Raw genomic sequence first — 16680 nt, 5'->3', positions numbered from 1 at the left:
CTCCTGGGTTCAAGTGATCCTCTTGCTCCTCCTCTGGAGTAGCTGGAACTAGAGGAGTATGCCAGCATGCCCAGCTCAATTATATTTTAATCTTCAATGTATTTTTTACAGACCTGCACTAAAGCTAATATCACCTCTTTTCCTGGATAGTCAAGGACAGTTTTACCTTAATATTATAATTAAACATAAACTGGGTATTTTAATATATAAAATGGAATTCTGCTTCTGAAAGACAAGCTTTACTTTGAGCCATTTTTAAACTCATTATGCAAAGGAATAACGATTTTACAATGATGATTCCAAAACTATGTTACAGTATATGGATACAATGGTGAGGGTTATAATCCATGACTCTTTTAGAATACAAGTGATCAATGCTTTATGTCAATTTATAATCCACTGGTTTTTTCTTGTTGTTGTTTTTTTTTTAGATAGAGTTTTGCTCTGTCACTCAGGCTGGAGTGCAGTGGCACAATCTCAGTTCACTACAACCTCCACCTCCTGGGCTCAAGCAATTCTCCTGCCTCAACCTCCTGAACAGCTGGAACTACAAGTGTGCACCACCATGCCCATCTAATTTTTGTATTTTTAGTAGAGACGGGGTTTTGCCATGTTGGCCAGGCTGGTCTCGAACTCCTGACCTCAAGTGATCTGCCTGCCTCAGCCTCCCGAAGTGCTGGGATTACAGGCGTGAGCCACCACGCCTGGCCAATCCACTGCTTATATGACCCGTATGTGTTTTATTGGCTTCTAAAAGATCAGATACTTAATATATGACATTAATACAGATTGCAAACTAAACAAAAATATTTCTCTTTTCATTTTTATACATACTTTTTGAGACAAGGTCTGGCTCTATCACTCAGGCTGGAGTGCAGTGGTGTGATCTTGATTCACTGCAGCCTCCGCCTCCCGGGCTCAGGGCAGCCTCCCAGGTTCAGATCATCCTCCCACCTCAGCCTCCCGAGTAGCTGGGACTACAGGCATGCACCGCCACACCCAGCTAATTTTTGTATTTTTTTTGTAGAGACAGGGTTTTGTCACGTTGCCCAGGTTGGTCTCAAACTTGGGAGCTCAAGCCATCCACCCACCTTGACCTCCCAAAGTGCTGGAATTATAGGCAGGAGCCACTGAGCTCAGTCTCTCTTTTTACTTAAAGAACCAAAAAAAACACAGGATTTCTTTCCAAAGGAGACATTTGTTGAGTACATGATGGCTGCATTAGGAATTAAAATTATATAGAAAATAGGTACCTTCAGCTATTTAATTAATAATGAAATTGAAAACTTTAAACAGATTGCAAGATTAGTCAAGTACTAAATGGAAAAAAAATATCTCCAGGCATCTTAGTAAGTGAAAAATAATGTATTTTTTTTTTATTTTTGCCATTGTTATAAGCCATATACCAAGCTGTGAACTATTTTTTCAGTCTATTGTTTAACGAATTTCTAGATTCTAAACTATGTTTTTAATAAACAGCAGTAGGCCGGGCGCATTGGCTCATACCTGTAATCCCAGCCATTTGGGAAGCCAAGGCAGGTGGAACACCTGAGGTCGGGAGTTCAAGACCAGCCTGACCAACATGGAGAAACCCCATCTCCATTAAAAATACAAAATTAGCCACGCATAGTGGCGTATGCCTGTAATCCCAGCTACTCGGGAGGCCGAGGCAGGAGAATCACTTGAACCCGGGAGGCAGAGGTTGTGGTGAGCCAACACCGTGCCACTGCACTCCAGCCTGGGCAACAAGAGTGAAACTCCGTCTCAAAAAATAAAATAAAATAAAAATAAAAATAAACAGCAATAATTGTTAACTTTTTCTTTTCTTTCATTAGAGGCAAGAGTTTAGAGAAATATTTGGTGCAAAACCCTTAGACGGCTCTCATCTACAGGTAATGCCTGAACAAAATACTTTTTTGGGTGGAAGATAGAGTAAAAATCCAACCACCCTATCCGCCTCCAAAGGAAGGTTTATTCTAGTTAGTCAAGGAAGCGGATGCTCTTTGGAGAAGAAACAGCATCTACAAAGGCAGAAACACAGGAAATAACATATCTTTAGAGAATCAGGGTAAGGGCCAGGCAAGGTAGCTCATACCTACAATCCTAGCACTTTGGGAGGCCGAGGTGGGTGGATCACTTGAGCCTAGGAATTTGAGACCACCCTGGGCAACATAGGGAGACCCCCATCTCTATTTTAAAAAATAGCACGGCACAGTGGCTCATGCCTGTAGTCCTAGCACTTTCGGAGGCTAAGGCGGGCAGATCACTTGAGGCCAGGAGTTCGAGACCAGCCTGGCCAACATGGTGAAACTCCGTCTCTACTAAAAATACAAAAAATTAGCTGAGCATGGTGGCAGGCACCTGTAATCCCAGCTACTTGGGAGGCTGAGGCAGGAGAATCGTTTGAACCTAGGAGGTGGAGGCTACAGTGAGCCAAGATCGCACCACTGCACTCCAGCCTGGGTAACAGAGTGAGGCTCTGTCTCTAAATAAATAAATAAGTATAAATTTTAGGCTGGGCATGGTGGCTCATGCCTGTAATTCCAGCACTTTGGGAGGCCAAGGTGGGCAGATCACCTGAGGTCGGGAGTTTGAGACCAGTCTGACCAACATGGAGAAACCCCATCTCTACTAAAAATACAAAATTAGCCCAGCGTGGTGGCGCATGCCTGTAATCCCAGCTACTCGGGAGCCTAAGGCAGGAGAATCGCTTGAACCCGGGAGGCGGAGGTTGCAGTGAACTGAGATCGTGCCATTGCACTCCAGCCTGAGCAACAAGAGCGAAACTCCATCTCCAAATAAATAAATAAATAAATAAAAATTTTTAAAAGACAACCATAGTGAGTTCAATAATGCTGGAAAATCCAGTGAAGCTAGATTAAAAGGAAAAAAGACCAGTGGCAGGGAAATTTGTTGGGAGGCTACTAAAGTAATCAAGGAAAGAAGTGATAAAAGCCTGAGCTAAGCAAATGGCAGTAATCAAAATTCAATTTCTACATTTGCATTGAAATTTTTCCCCGTAGGAAATGTTTATAATGTAGCATGAGAATCATAAAATGAAGATCATAATTATAATCTCTCAAGTCTGACTGCCTAGGTTAATGTCCTGGTGACACTGCTGATGGTGAAAACTTGTTCTTTAAATTCTGTGTGCCTCAGCTTTTTCATCTGCAAAACAGGTTAATGATAAAAATCTTTATCATATATTTTTATGATGATTAAAAGAGGTAGTAAATATAAAACAATGTCTAAACAAGGTCTCACTGAATATAGTACATAGCAGCAAGAGAAACAGGAACAGATATCTACTATTCATACCTGTACAATTGGTATTTTGAGTGTAGACAATGCTGACCCTCTGCAAGTTTACATTGTTAACTCTTACAGAAAGATATTTATCAATCCAAGATGAGAGAATATCCTGGGCAAAGGGTTTTTATTAGACACAAAACTGTTTTTGTTTTGAAACACTGAAAATTGTTTCTAGATGTATAGTTAACTTTCCATGTGACCCCGAAAAAGCTGAAAATATTTTTGTTTCTCCGATTATATATAAGTATATTGTGAATAATAGGACCAATATCTTTCCAAGTAACAAATGAAACTATTTATAAGCTGCCTTGAACCACTTTGAACTAATAAATATTCAGAGTTGCCAGAAATCAAATCCCAGAACTTAAGAGATCATTCCTTTTGCAAAATCAGTGATAGGTGAATTTAATGATTGTCATCTCATATTTATGTAATAACATGTTAGATTCCACAAAGAACATGTTTACAACCTAATTCTTGCCCTTTAGCATTTTAGCCTTTTAGTATTTTTACTATATGTGTGTGTGTGTGTGTGTGTGTATACACACACATATAGTACAATATACTTCTCAAAAAAACAGGCTTACTAGTATTTTAGTTTTTGTATTTAGATTCACAACATAAAAAAATGTGAATAAGAAATTACAGGCCAGGTGCAGTAGCTCACGCCTGTAATCCCAGCACTTTGGGAGGCCAAGGCAGGCAAAACATGAGGTCGGGAGTTCGAGACCAGCCTGACCAACATGGTGAAACCCTGTCTCTACTAAAAATGCAAAAATTAGCCAGGCATGGTGGCCCGCACCTGTAATTCAAGCTACTCAGGAGGCTGAGTCAGGAGAATCGCTAGAACCTGGGAGGTGGAGGTTGCAGTGAGACGAGATCGTGCCACTGCACTCCAGCCTGGGCAGCAGAGTGAGATTCCATCTCAAAAAAAAAAAAAAAAAACCAGAAATTACAAAAATAAGCCAGGTGCAATGGCTCGCGCCTGTAATCCCAGCACTTTGGGAGGCCAAGGCGGGTGGATGACCTGAGGTCAGGAGTTCCAGACCAGCCTGGCCAACATGGTGAAACTCCGCCTCTACTAAAATACAAAAATTAGCCAGGCATGGTGGCGCACACCTGTAATCCCAGCTACTTGGGAGGCTAAGGCAGGAGAATCGCTTGAACTTGGGAGGCGGAGGTTGCAGTGAGCCGAGACTGGGCCACTGCACTCCAGCCTGGGTAACAGAACGAGACTCCATCTCAGGAAAAGAAAAAAAGAAACTACAAAATATCAAAGAACAGAGGTTGTGCTTTGTGGTAAAAAGCAGGTCAAATACTTTAATCCATAAAAGACAACAATGGTAATGTTTCTATAGTGATCTTATAAATCATTATGGAATCAAGTCACCAGGAAAAAAATTATCTTTCATACTTCTAACCAGGAGATTATTCTTTTGGTTCTTTTTCTTTCTTAAACTATAGTAGGTAGTAATGAACTAGTCTTTCTGAGAGCTATACACCAGAGTATTAAGTAAAAATATACAAGAAGAATTAAGGATACTCTCAATCTTTTAAACAGTTCATTACTCTTCATGTAGTATTATTCTTCAAACTTGTCATTGTTCACAATATTCTCAAAGAATTCACATGAGGATACTGTTTTAAATCCATGAAAAATGGCCAGGCATGGTGACTCATGCCTGTAATCCCAGCACTTTGGGAGGCCGAGGCGGGAGGATCACAAGGTCAGGATTTCAAGACCATCCTGGCCAACATGGTGAAACCTCGTCTCTACTAAAAATACAAAAATTAGCTGGGCATGGTGACGCATGCCTGTAATCCCAGCTACTCAGGAGACTGAAGCAAAAGAATCACTTGAACCAGGAAGTCGGAAGTTGCAGTGAGCCGAGATCGTGTCACTGTACTCCAGCTTGGCGACAGAGCAAGACTCTGTCTCAAAAAAAAAAAAAAAAAAGAAAGAAAGAAAACTGTTCATTACAAAGTTCTGGAATGCTAATCAGTAATAAGAATTGCAAACGTTTCCATAGCTAGTTGAAAATGTTAGCAAAGCAAAACAAACACACCAACAAAAACATAAAATAAGAAGCCAACCTAGAGGGATGTGGGAATGGAATACTTTCTTCTTTTTCTTCCCTTATCCTCTACCTTTCATGGGAGAGCAGAAAAGGAAAATAATAATAAAGAGAAAGAAGATGATGAGAATAGGCCTATATAAACCTGGAAAGAAAACAACCAGTAGGCTGGGCATGGTGGCTCACACCTGCAATTCTAGCACTTTGGGAGGCTGAGGTGGACGGATTACTTGAGGCCAGGAGTTCGAAACCAGCCTGGCTAACATGGCGAAACCTCATCTCTACAAAAAATACAAAAATTGCCGGGCGCGGTGGCTCACGCCTGTAATCCCAGCACTTTGGGAGGCAGAAGCAGGCAGATCACAGAAGCAGGCAGATCACGAGGTCAGGAGATCGAGACCATCCTGGCTAACACAGCGAAACCCCGTCTCTAATCTCAAAAAACTAGCCTGGTGTGGTGGCGGGCGCCTGTAGTCCCAGCTACTCCGGAGGCTGAGGCAGGAGAATGGCGTGAAACTGGGAGGCGGAGCTTGCAGTAAGCCGAGATTGCACCACTGCACTCCAGAGCCTGGGCGACAGAGCGAAACTCCGTCTCAAAAAAAAAAAAAAAAAAATATATATATATATATATATAAATTAGCCAAGCATGGTGGCATGTGCTTGTAGTCCCAGCTACTTGGGAGCTTGGGAAGTCAAGGATGCAATGAGCCATGACTGAGCCACTGCACTCCAGCCCGGGTGACAGAGTGAGACTCTGTTTCAAAAACAAAAAAAAAAAACCAAAAGAGAAGAAACTAATCTAGCCAGGCATGATGGCAGCCTGTAGTGCCAACTACTTGAGAGGCTGAGGCAGGACAACCCCTTGAGCCCAGAAGTTTGAGGCTGCAGTGAGCTGTGTTCACGCCACTGCACTCCAGCCTGGGCAACAGGCTGGCTCCCAAAGTGCTAGGACTACAAGGGTGAGGCATTGCACCCAGCTAAGTGGCTGTAATGTCAATATGAAATGCCAGTCTCTAATTTAATATGAAATGTTATATTTCCTCATTAATTTTAAATATTAATTAAAAATGGTTAGATATGTGTTACATAATTAAAGTTTTTGTTGTTGTAGTTGTGGTTTTTTTAAAAAATAGCAAATCTAAAATGAAATTGTTTGTTATGGTAGCCATTAGCCCCATATAATTATTAAGTATTTGAAATGTGATACTCTAAATTGGGATGTACTGTAAGTGTAAAGTACACACAGGATTTTAAAATCTTGGTATAAAAATATAAAATATTTTATTAATAATATCTTAATATGATTACATGTTGAAATAGTAATATTTTGAATATATTGGGTTAAAATAAGTTTTTTTTAACTAAATTCACCTGTTTCTTTTTAATTTTAAAAAGGTGGTTAATAGAAAATTTTAAACTATATGTGGCTCATAGTATATTCCTATTGGACGTTAGGCAGTTTAGACTTTTAGGCATCTATAAAAGACAACAATGGTAATGTTTCTATAGTGATCTTATAAATCATTATGGAATCATAATGCCCTCTTCTAAAATGCCCTAAATCAGGATCATATTCAGCTATAAGCATTCTTTCCTACATGGTTCAGTAGCAATAATGGCACACAACTGTGTTAAAATACAAGCTTCACGGTATGGCAGTTCAAATGGTAGCAAGAACGTAGAGAAATCAGACTCCTCATACAGTACTGCTGGACAAAACAATTTGGCAATACCTAATAAATTTAAAATGTACCTATATTAATCTGACATTTCCACTTCTAGAAATATACCCAAGAAACCTAGGAACATATGCACAAGGAGACATGTTCAAACTAGCATTATCTGTAGGGCAGAGGCCACCAAGCTACCCACCAAGATTTTGTACTCTTTGTCCATAGTGTAGAGTTGTTTCTTGGAATTAACTGCCAAGCCAGCAATTCATTTCCCAGCCCCCTTTTTTAGGAAATGTAGGTCCCAGGTGGTGTCATATGACTTGAATTCTAGCCAATGGAAAATGAACAGAAGTGATATATGCCACTTCTAAGGACTGGCCCTTAAATACCTCAAACACCATTCTCCACTCTCTTATGTTTGCTGGATGAATGTTGATGCCTAGAGCAACGTTGGAAACCACAGGTTAAAAAGGACAGTCTCCATCAGCCTGGGTTCCTTAATGACTTCACAGAACACAGCTCCTATATGAGCAAGAAATAAACTAACATTATGTTAAGCCTTTGAGATTTTGGGATGTATCCATTAGAGCAGTCAGTATTAACTTAATATATGTGTAAAAATTAAAAACAACTGACATGTCCATCAATAGGAGATTGGATAAATCTTAGTATAATCATACTATAGAATAATATATAGTAGAGTTACAATGAAAGAACTAGATCTACATGGATCAACATGAATTTTTTTTTAAGTTTAACCTCAAAATAGCTAGTTACCAAAACAAATTTTTTAAACACATATGTTGACCATACAAATTCATATGTAGTAAGTAAGCGTGAGAGAACTATAAGCTCTTAACTTTTACATTTCTTACACTTGCATTATCGATATTATGTTTAACTCATGATTTTGTCATAGAAACTTTTTTTTTTTTGAAACAAGGTCTCACTCTGTTACCCAGGCTGGAGTGCAGGGACATGATCATGGTTCACTGCAACCTCAACCTCCTGGGCTCAAGCAGTCCTCCCATCTCAGCCTCCTGAGTAGCTGAGCTAAGTTTTGTAGAGACGGGGTTTTGCCATGTTGCCCAGTCTGGTCTCGAACTCCAAGACTCAAGCAATCTGCCTGCCTCAGCCTCCCAAAGTGTTGGGATTACAGGAATGAGCCACCAAGCCCAGTCATCTTCACAGGAACTTTTAAAGCCAATTTTCCATTTCATGAGGGCTAATTTTGTTAAAACCACGAAATATAATCCATAAATCTATTTACTCAGGCACAGATAAACTGTAATAGTTTGTAATGGCCTAAAAATTGGAGAAAGGATGCCACGGTCAACCCCCATGAGCTGTGGAATTTGCACTCCCTCAGAATACCACACTTACCATGCTTCACATGAAATCAGTCATCATACAGAACAAGTTGCCAATCTCAATAAATATGTCAAATATTTATAGCACTTAATTTCATATGTTATACACAAACAGATTATAATGTTTTCTTCCTTTGCCGAAATGAAGTATTTTAGGTGCAACTGACTTTGGAGACCTCTGGTCTAGTGACAGAGATATAAATATTTATTGACAAAAAATAATAAATTAAACCAAGTACTTACAAGAGGAACGGCATTGGGTATTACGGAAAGGAACATAGAAGGGACCCCTAACTCATTACGAGTGTGAGGACGGTAAGCAAAGGCTTCCTCAAGGAAGAGGTGTTAAACAGAGAACTAAAAGACGGGTAAGAAATTGGATTGTGTTGGGAGTGGCTATTGGGGGAACATAGTATTCCAAGCAGAAGGAAAAATATACTATGTGCAAAGGTGCAGAGGCAAAAGATAACACAAATACCTTCAAACAAATACATTAGTTTAATATAGCTGAAGTGTAGTTTCTGGAGGGGTACAGCTGGGATGAAGTGGGTGGATAGTGATTCCAGAAATAAGACTAATGAAGTAAGATTATAAGCCCTTACCTTTGGATTTTATCTAGAGGGCAAAAGAGAGATAGATGATGAAGGATGTGTAGTAAAAAACTTGTCCAAAGAGAGGTCCAGATGTTGCCCCCAGCTCCTGGGAGGTAGCCTCTAAGCCCCTGGAATTTCTGGAGTAATATGAGTACTCTTACTATTCATGATGGGTCCCTTGAAGCACATACTATCAGCCTAACCTCTGGAGAGGGTAGACTGGAAACTGAGTTCAACCATGCAAACAATCAATAAATCTCAATGAAAACTCTGCTGAAGTAAGAGAATCATTTGAGCCAGGAGTCTGAATCCAGCGTAGGCAATATAGTGAGACCCCATCTCTTTAAAAAACAAAACACAAACTCCAGACACACCAAAGTTTAGGTGAACTTCTTGGGTGGGCAATACCTTGTGTGTATTTCCATACATCCACACATTCATGCTGGGAGGGTATGGAAGGTATGTTCCCTGAGAACAATGGAAGTTTCATATCTGCAACCCTCTTCGACTATACCCTAGGCATCTCTCTTCCTTTGACTAATTTGTAGCTTGTCTTTGTAATGAACTGTATCCCTAAGTATAATAGCTTTCAGTGAGTTCTATGAGTTTTTCTAGTGCATTACTGAATCTGAGGGTGGTTTGGGGAAACCCCCAAACTTGCAGTTGATGTCAGAAGTGAGGATGGTTTTGTGTAGCATCTTCGTTTGAAATTTGTAGCCGCACCCTTACCCCTTACAATAGGATCAGAAATCCTGGGCAGACTTGGCAGTGTAGAAGACTATGCCCTTAATCTTACAGTTTGGCTAACTCTGGGTAAAGGGTAAAAATGTTTAAGCAGTGTGACAATTAAACATTTTGGCTACACTGGGGAAAATATATTGCAGAAGGGTAAGATTGGCAAGAGATGACAATGACAGTGGGAATGAAGAAAGACATATTTAAGAGGTATTTACAAGGTAGAATTAACAAGATCTGACTGAATGTGAGAGGTGAAAGGAGAAGTCAGGGAAAGGAGAAGTCAGGAATGGACCCACCAGAGAGAGTATCAGGTTTTGGTTTTGTTTGTTTTGGGGGCCGTAAAGAGGGTTGGAGGACTGAATTCTGTTTTAGACAGTTTAATCTGAGGAGATTTTGAAATCTAGGTAAAGCTGTTCTAGCAGTCAAAGAAAGGATGGAGATAGAATTGGGAGCCTTTAGCATAACTACAATAACTGAAGTCATGTGACAGATTGATATTGACTAGGGACAAATAAGTCAACCAGACAACAGAAGGTCAAGGACAGAACACCAATATTAAAAGGGTAGGCAGAATATTAAAAGCTCACAGAGAAGAAGTGGGATAGCCTGAGAAGCAGGAGAAAAACCTGGAAAGCATGATTAACAATGAATGGTATTTTTCCTCTTTTTGCTTATGTGAATGTTCTCCACTTCTTTATTTAATAAATGTGAACGTTTATTATTTTTGAATGAGAAAAAAATGTGCAACTTAAAAATTGGTATTATATAACATGCATCCATATATTTTTCCATTTATATATTTGTAAATTAGATAAAGTTTAATGATTTTCTGACCTAATCCAAAGTCATTAATGATTCACACAATTCAATGTAACTGAATTATTAGTGTCTATAACCAGCGATTTTCTTTTCCAAGCCATTTTAAAAGTGTCCACCCTCATTATTACTGCAAGCCATCTGGAACTACTTAACTGTGCCAGACTCTTGGGATATTGGTTTCCCCCTTGGGAAGTCCAACCCAGACTAAATGAATAACTGAGGAAACAACTGTTCTGAAAATATGATGACAATATAGCTCTAATAACGACTTTATCTTTGTCTGATAGGCTACTGGTAAAAAATGGAAAGAAAAAAGACTTCAGAATATTTGTTTCTTCTGGATTAAAACAAATATATGTTATCTCTAGTATTGTATAGAGAAATTAAATACAAAATATTGACCCATATAAACTACACAGATAGCCTTATATTCACATCTCCTGTAAGATCAGTTATACCCTTATTTACAAATTATCTGAGTTATAAAATCTCTCACCTCCACCTTTTCAAAGGGCAGCCTCTCCTTAAGCTCAGAAATTCTCAGATTGTCATTGAAATTATTTTAATCTCTTGGGGGATTTAAACTTAGAGAAAGGAGTAAAACATAGGTAACTTTTTTTTTTGAGACAAGGTCTCACTGTCACTCAGGCTGGAGTACAGTGGCTCACTGCAGCCTCGACCTCCTGTGCTCAGGAAAGCCTCCCACTTCAGCCTCCCAAGTAGCTGGGACTACAGGTTCACGCCACCATGCCCAGCTAAATGTGTTTTTATTTTTTGTTTTATTTTGGTGGAGGAGTGGAAGGTGGGCGGACAAGGTCTTATTATGTCACCCAGGCTGGAATGGACAGCAGTAGGATCTTGGCTCACTGCAACCTCCGCCTCCTGGGTTCAAGCGATTCTCGTGGCTCAGCCTTTTATGAGTAGCTGGGATCACAGGCATGCACCACCATGCCCGGCTAATTTTTGTGTTTTTAGTAGAGACGGGGTTTTGCCATGTTGGACAGGATGGTCTCAAACAGGTGTTCCGCCCGCCTCAGCCTCCCAAACTGCTAGGATTACAGGCATAAGCCACTGTGCCCGGCAAAAACTGTTTTTTTTAACCTGTTAAGGACCTTAAAGATACTTTACATGAACAAGCCAGCCATTTTATATCTGAATAAAAATACATTAACAACTTCTGTACAAAACACAATATAAATGATGAAATCTCTGATTTAAGGAGAAATATTTTCCAACTTTAATTTTGCTAGTTTTATTTCAAATCCAAACTTCTGTTCTCAACTAGATGGCCATTTTATCATTTCAGTTTTTTCTAGTTTATACCTATATCATAATTAATCTTGCTTTTTTTTTTTTTTTTTTTTTTGAGACGGAGTCTTGCTCTATGTCACCCAGGCTGGAGTGCACTGGCACGATCTTGGCTCACTGCAACCACTGCCTCTCCGGTTCAAGCGATTCTCCTGCCTCAGCCTCCTGAGTAGCTGGGATTACAGGCGCGCGACACCACGCCCAGCTAATTTTTGTATTTTTAGTAGAGACGCAGTTTCACCATGTTGGTCAGGCTGGTCTCGAACTCCTGACCTCATGATCTGCCACCTCGGCCTCCCAAAGAGGTGGGATTACAGGAGTGAGCTACCGCTCCTGGCCGCTTCTATATGAAAAAACACACATCTTCTTGCCATCATCTTTAAATAAGTTTAAAAAAAAAAACAAACCTTCTTACATGGCAAATGTTCAGGGTTGTACTAAACTAATGACCTTATTTGGACATTTTCTAAAGTTTGAATTGTGTTTAATTCTGCAAACTGCATTTGTAAAGGTAAGAATTAACTGTCAAGATAGAGCTAGTCTGCTGCTAAGATAAATTCCTTTACTTTAACAAACATTTCCATTTTATTTTAAGCAGGAAGCTTTATCTTTAAATACTGTAAAAAATTACATCTCAGAAGCCCTTGTCTATGATAGTTCACAAAGACCAGATATACTCTAAAATGTTAATACTGTTTATCTCTGGGTGGTGGTATTACACGCCATTTTATATTTTACGTTTCTCAAAAAGCATCATTACCTTGCTAATTGAAGGTAATACTGTAATTGAACAGTATTTTAAAATTAAATTTTAGATAGCTTATATTATGAGACATCAACACAGTCCACTTCTATAGAAGATTTGTTAAATGATTTTCCCCTATTGATAAACTGCTGCCTTAACAGGAGAATGATCTGATCAGGTGTCTATCAGCTTGGATGAAGACAAAACAGGTTTATTTTCCAGGCCCTTCTTTTATTTAGGCTTTTGAGAAAATCCCAAAAGTTAGTTTGAACTTAATTACAGTGAATCTTGCAGTAGTAAACTTTTTGGGTGGCCAGAGTAACACCTTTCATTACAACTATCAGCTGAATGGCGAAAGACTTCCCAGGTTTACCAATGTTTTCAGAGACTTACTAGTATTCTCCTCTGTCATTATTTCGGAACAATTCCATTGAGAAACGCAATTGTAAACCGTTTCTATTTCAGGCCTATAAAAACCAGAACTGGGATAAAAGGCAAAGCCTTGACCTTCCTATTTTAGACTTTCATCTGTGTAGCTAAGCCATCTGCTTTCTCCCCACCCCACCCCATCTACTTAATGGACTGAAAATACTGCACCTAATTGCAATTTAATCAAAACAGCCTGACTTTTCCACTTTAATGAATTATGGCTCTTTCACCCGAAGGCTTGCTTGCAAAATTTTGCTTAACCCTTCCCTCTCAATTCCTTCCCACCTCCCTCAATTATGAAATGTCAAATGTCTAAACTAAGAGACTAGGCTTCCCTGTACGAAAACATCTAAGAAGCCCTTCACTTTCAACATTGAGCACCTGACGGAAAATCTACTCCATTCTCTCATCTGGATACGGGGCCGGTATAATCATCATTGTTGTTGCAGTTACGCAGGAGGCACCTCGCAGCTCAGTCTAGAAAGGAGTCGCGTCTCTCTGCCGCCAAACAACAAGGCACTCAGCCCGGGAAAAGACAGACTGGGGTGGGAGGAAACCTCCGGGAGAAAGAAGGAATCTGGGAAGAAGAGGGAGCTCAAGCTTGGGAGGAAGGACCTTTCCAGGCAGGAAAGGGAAAGGTTGCGTGAAGTGGAGCTAGAAGCTGGGGGCCGAGATGAAAGGGGATGAGGGGCCCGGGCCCGGCGGGAGGGCGCAGGAGCTCAGGAGAGCGGCTCCAAGGCCGGGCAGGAGGCGTGGGGGCCGAGGCGGGCGTGGGCAGCTCTCAGCCGACCGCCCGGGTCCGAGCAGCGGGGGCGCTTTCAGCGGCGGCAGGCGCGGGTGCGGGGGAGAGGAGCAGAAAGGAGAGCAGTTTGAGGGGCCGAGGGAGCCGCGTCCGAGGCCGGCGCTGTGGAGACCGCGGGCCCACCCCCAGCCGAGCCCAGCTACTTAACTATTTGTAGAGCTGCTGCAGGCACAGGTCCAGGCTTTCGCCCTCCACCTCCTCGCGGGTGATGCGCTCTGACAGCGGTCGCGGGAGCGGGGGCAAAGGCGGCAGCTGGGGCTGCGGCGGCGGCGGCACGGCCGAGTGCCCCGGGGCTGCCGCCACCGTTGCCGCCGCCTCCTCCTCCTCCTCACCCTCAACCGCCGCCACCTCCTCCTCTTCCACCGCCTCCTCCTCAGGCTCCGGGTCTTGCTCCTGGTCCCCTTCCTCCGTCGCGGCTACCGTGGCCGCCTCCTCCCCAGGTTCCTCTACCGAAGCCTCGGCCGCCTCAGCTTCTACCAGTTCAGGTTCGGGCTCGGGCTCGGACTCGGGTTCGGGTTCGGGTTCGGGTTCGGGTTCCGGCTCCGGCTCGCCGCCGCCGCACGGTCCGCGAAACTCGCCCAGGAATAGCTCCAGGAAGCGCCGGTAAGTTTTCTCCTCAGGGATGCAGCCGGCCATCGCTGCTCATGCCCCAGGGCAGACCGGGAAAGGGGTTGGGGGAAGCCCAGGAAGAGTAAGGGGCTGCTTTTGAGCCTAGGGCTCCCGCAAGGGCGGTTAACGGCCGCACCGGCACGAGCGATCAGCACTAGGTCGCTTGGAGAGAGCTCCCGCAGGCGTGCGCGCCCCCGAGCACCGACGTGCGCGGCCTGGGGGCGGAGCGCGCCGCCCCTCTCGGATCTGGAGGGAAAGTTGGTGGCGGGCGCGCGCAGGGTCCAGCGGCGGCCCACCCTTTATTCCTACGGAGAGCTCAGCCCACGCTGCCTAGAGACTGTCGCCATGGCAACCGGTTCTAATTAAGCATTGCAGGGTCCCTCCCGTCAAGTCCGCGGAGTTGAAAGGACACTCCACTCGCCCGCTCTCCAACTCTGAATGTCTTTATTGGTTGGATACCCTACCCTCACGTGGTTAAGAGTGAGCTAAGACATCTCCAAGTCTAGCTGTTGGTTCCCACTTGGGTTGCTTGGATCCCAATTGGATGTACTTCCGTTTCCTTATCTGTTCCTTGCCTTAGCGTATGTTTTGAAAGATACCACACTGTGAACACCTTTCATTGCAGACAGTCTTTGAATAAGTAGTTTTCAGGCAGAGGGAGCTTCAAATACCTACCAAGTGATAAGTTCCTTTGCATAGGTTCTCTCACTTGATTCTGTGAAGAAAGTGGTGTTACTCTCGTTTCTTAAAAGGGAACTGAAAATTATGATATTAATAGTAATTTACTTGTTTCAAGGTCTCCAAACTTCCAGCCTTGGCGTTGGAAAACTCAGGTCGTTCAGTCGCCAAAGCTTTCTGAAAGTGCATTTTTCCTTAACTCAACTCTGTCTCTGGAGATTCAATAGTGCAATTGTCTGTATAACACCTTATTTCTATTGGGCTTCATAGTTTACACATTGATTTCACCCTTTTAATTCTTACCACAGTCCCTTGAGATATAGGACGTTACCGTTATGATTCCTTTTTTTTTTTTTTTTTGAGACAATCTCGCTCTTGTCACCCAGGCTGGAGTGCAGTGGCACAATCTCAGCTCACTGCAACCTCCGCCTCTCGGGTTCAAGCGATTCTCCTGCATCAGCCTCCCAAGTAGCTGGGATTACAGGGGCCTGCCACCACTCCCGGCTAACTTTTGTATTTTTAGTAGAGATGGGGTTTCACCATATTGGCCAGGCTGGTCCCAAACTCCTGACCTCAGGTGATCTGCCTGTCTCAGCTTCCCAAAGTGCTGGGATTACAGGCGTGACCCACCACGCCGGCCAATTATTCCATTTTATAGGTGAGAAAACTGAACCTTAAAGACATGGTGACTTTGCTCAAGGTCACATGCAAGGGATGCAACAAGGATTCAATCCAGGACTTTTCACTGGATTCACCCACTTCAATGGATTTTACTCATTAGCTTTCAGGCAACCAAGACTCCCCTCTTTAGTCTCTGCATAATGCATATTATACTTTATTATATAATATGTATTTTTTCTTTTTTCTTTTTTTTTTTTTGAGACGGAGTTTCGCTCTTGTTGCCCAGGCTGTAGTGCAAGGGCATGATCTCGGCTCACTGCAACCTCTGCCTCCTGGGTTCAAGCGATTCTCCTGTCTCACCCTCCCGAGTAGCTGGGATTACAGGCATGTGCCACCACGCCCGGCTAATTTTTTTGTCTTTTTAGTAGAGACAGGGTTTCACTGTTGGTCAGGTTGGTCACGAACTCCTGATGTCAGATGATCTGCCTGCCTCGGCCTCCCAAAGTGCCGGGATTACAGGCATGAGCCACTGTGCCCAGCCAATAATATGTATTTTTTCTACATTTTGTTTGATCTTCTTCCCCATCCCCTCAAGTCTCTTTTTTTCTTTCTTGGGTTGGAATTGAAATGACTTTAAGTGATTCTAATTTTCTTACCAAACTACACACAAACCTATTATTTTTAAGCCTTGCTGAGGGAGTGGGAGAAAAAGAAGCTGTGTTGTTATACAGCTGTATAGATGATAGCATCATTACTGCAAACTGCCATGTCCATGGCAACATATAATTCAGCAAAAACATAGTGATTCTTTCTCTACTTTGAAAAACATGTTCTCACAAATTATCCATCCCATCCTCTCCATGTATTGTTTCTGGGTTTCAGTTGGATTTAGGGTCTGAAATATCATT

General features: G+C 42.2%; 1 protein-coding gene across 1 annotated transcript in view; it reads right to left on the bottom strand.

Moving 5' to 3' along the window:
• PPM1E (protein phosphatase, Mg2+/Mn2+ dependent 1E) overlaps nucleotides 1-14714 on the bottom strand; it is a 216097-nt gene extending 201383 nt beyond the window's left edge. The window contains exon 1 of the mRNA XM_032162854.2: nucleotides 14013-14714. Coding sequence (XP_032018745.1) covers nucleotides 14013-14500 — 488 coding nt within the window. The 5' untranslated portion in view covers nucleotides 14501-14714. The remainder of the gene's footprint in view (nucleotides 1-14012) is intronic.
• Nucleotides 14715-16680: the final 1966 nt, after the last annotated feature.

The sequence above is a fragment of the Hylobates moloch genome, unplaced genomic scaffold (assembly GCF_009828535.3).
Source record: "Hylobates moloch isolate HMO894 unplaced genomic scaffold, HMol_V3 SCAFFOLD_10, whole genome shotgun sequence".
NCBI classification, from domain to species: Eukaryota; Metazoa; Chordata; class Mammalia; order Primates; family Hylobatidae; genus Hylobates; species Hylobates moloch.
The sequence above is the reverse complement of the archived record's forward strand: the minus strand, read 5'-3'. Positions and strand labels throughout refer to the sequence as shown.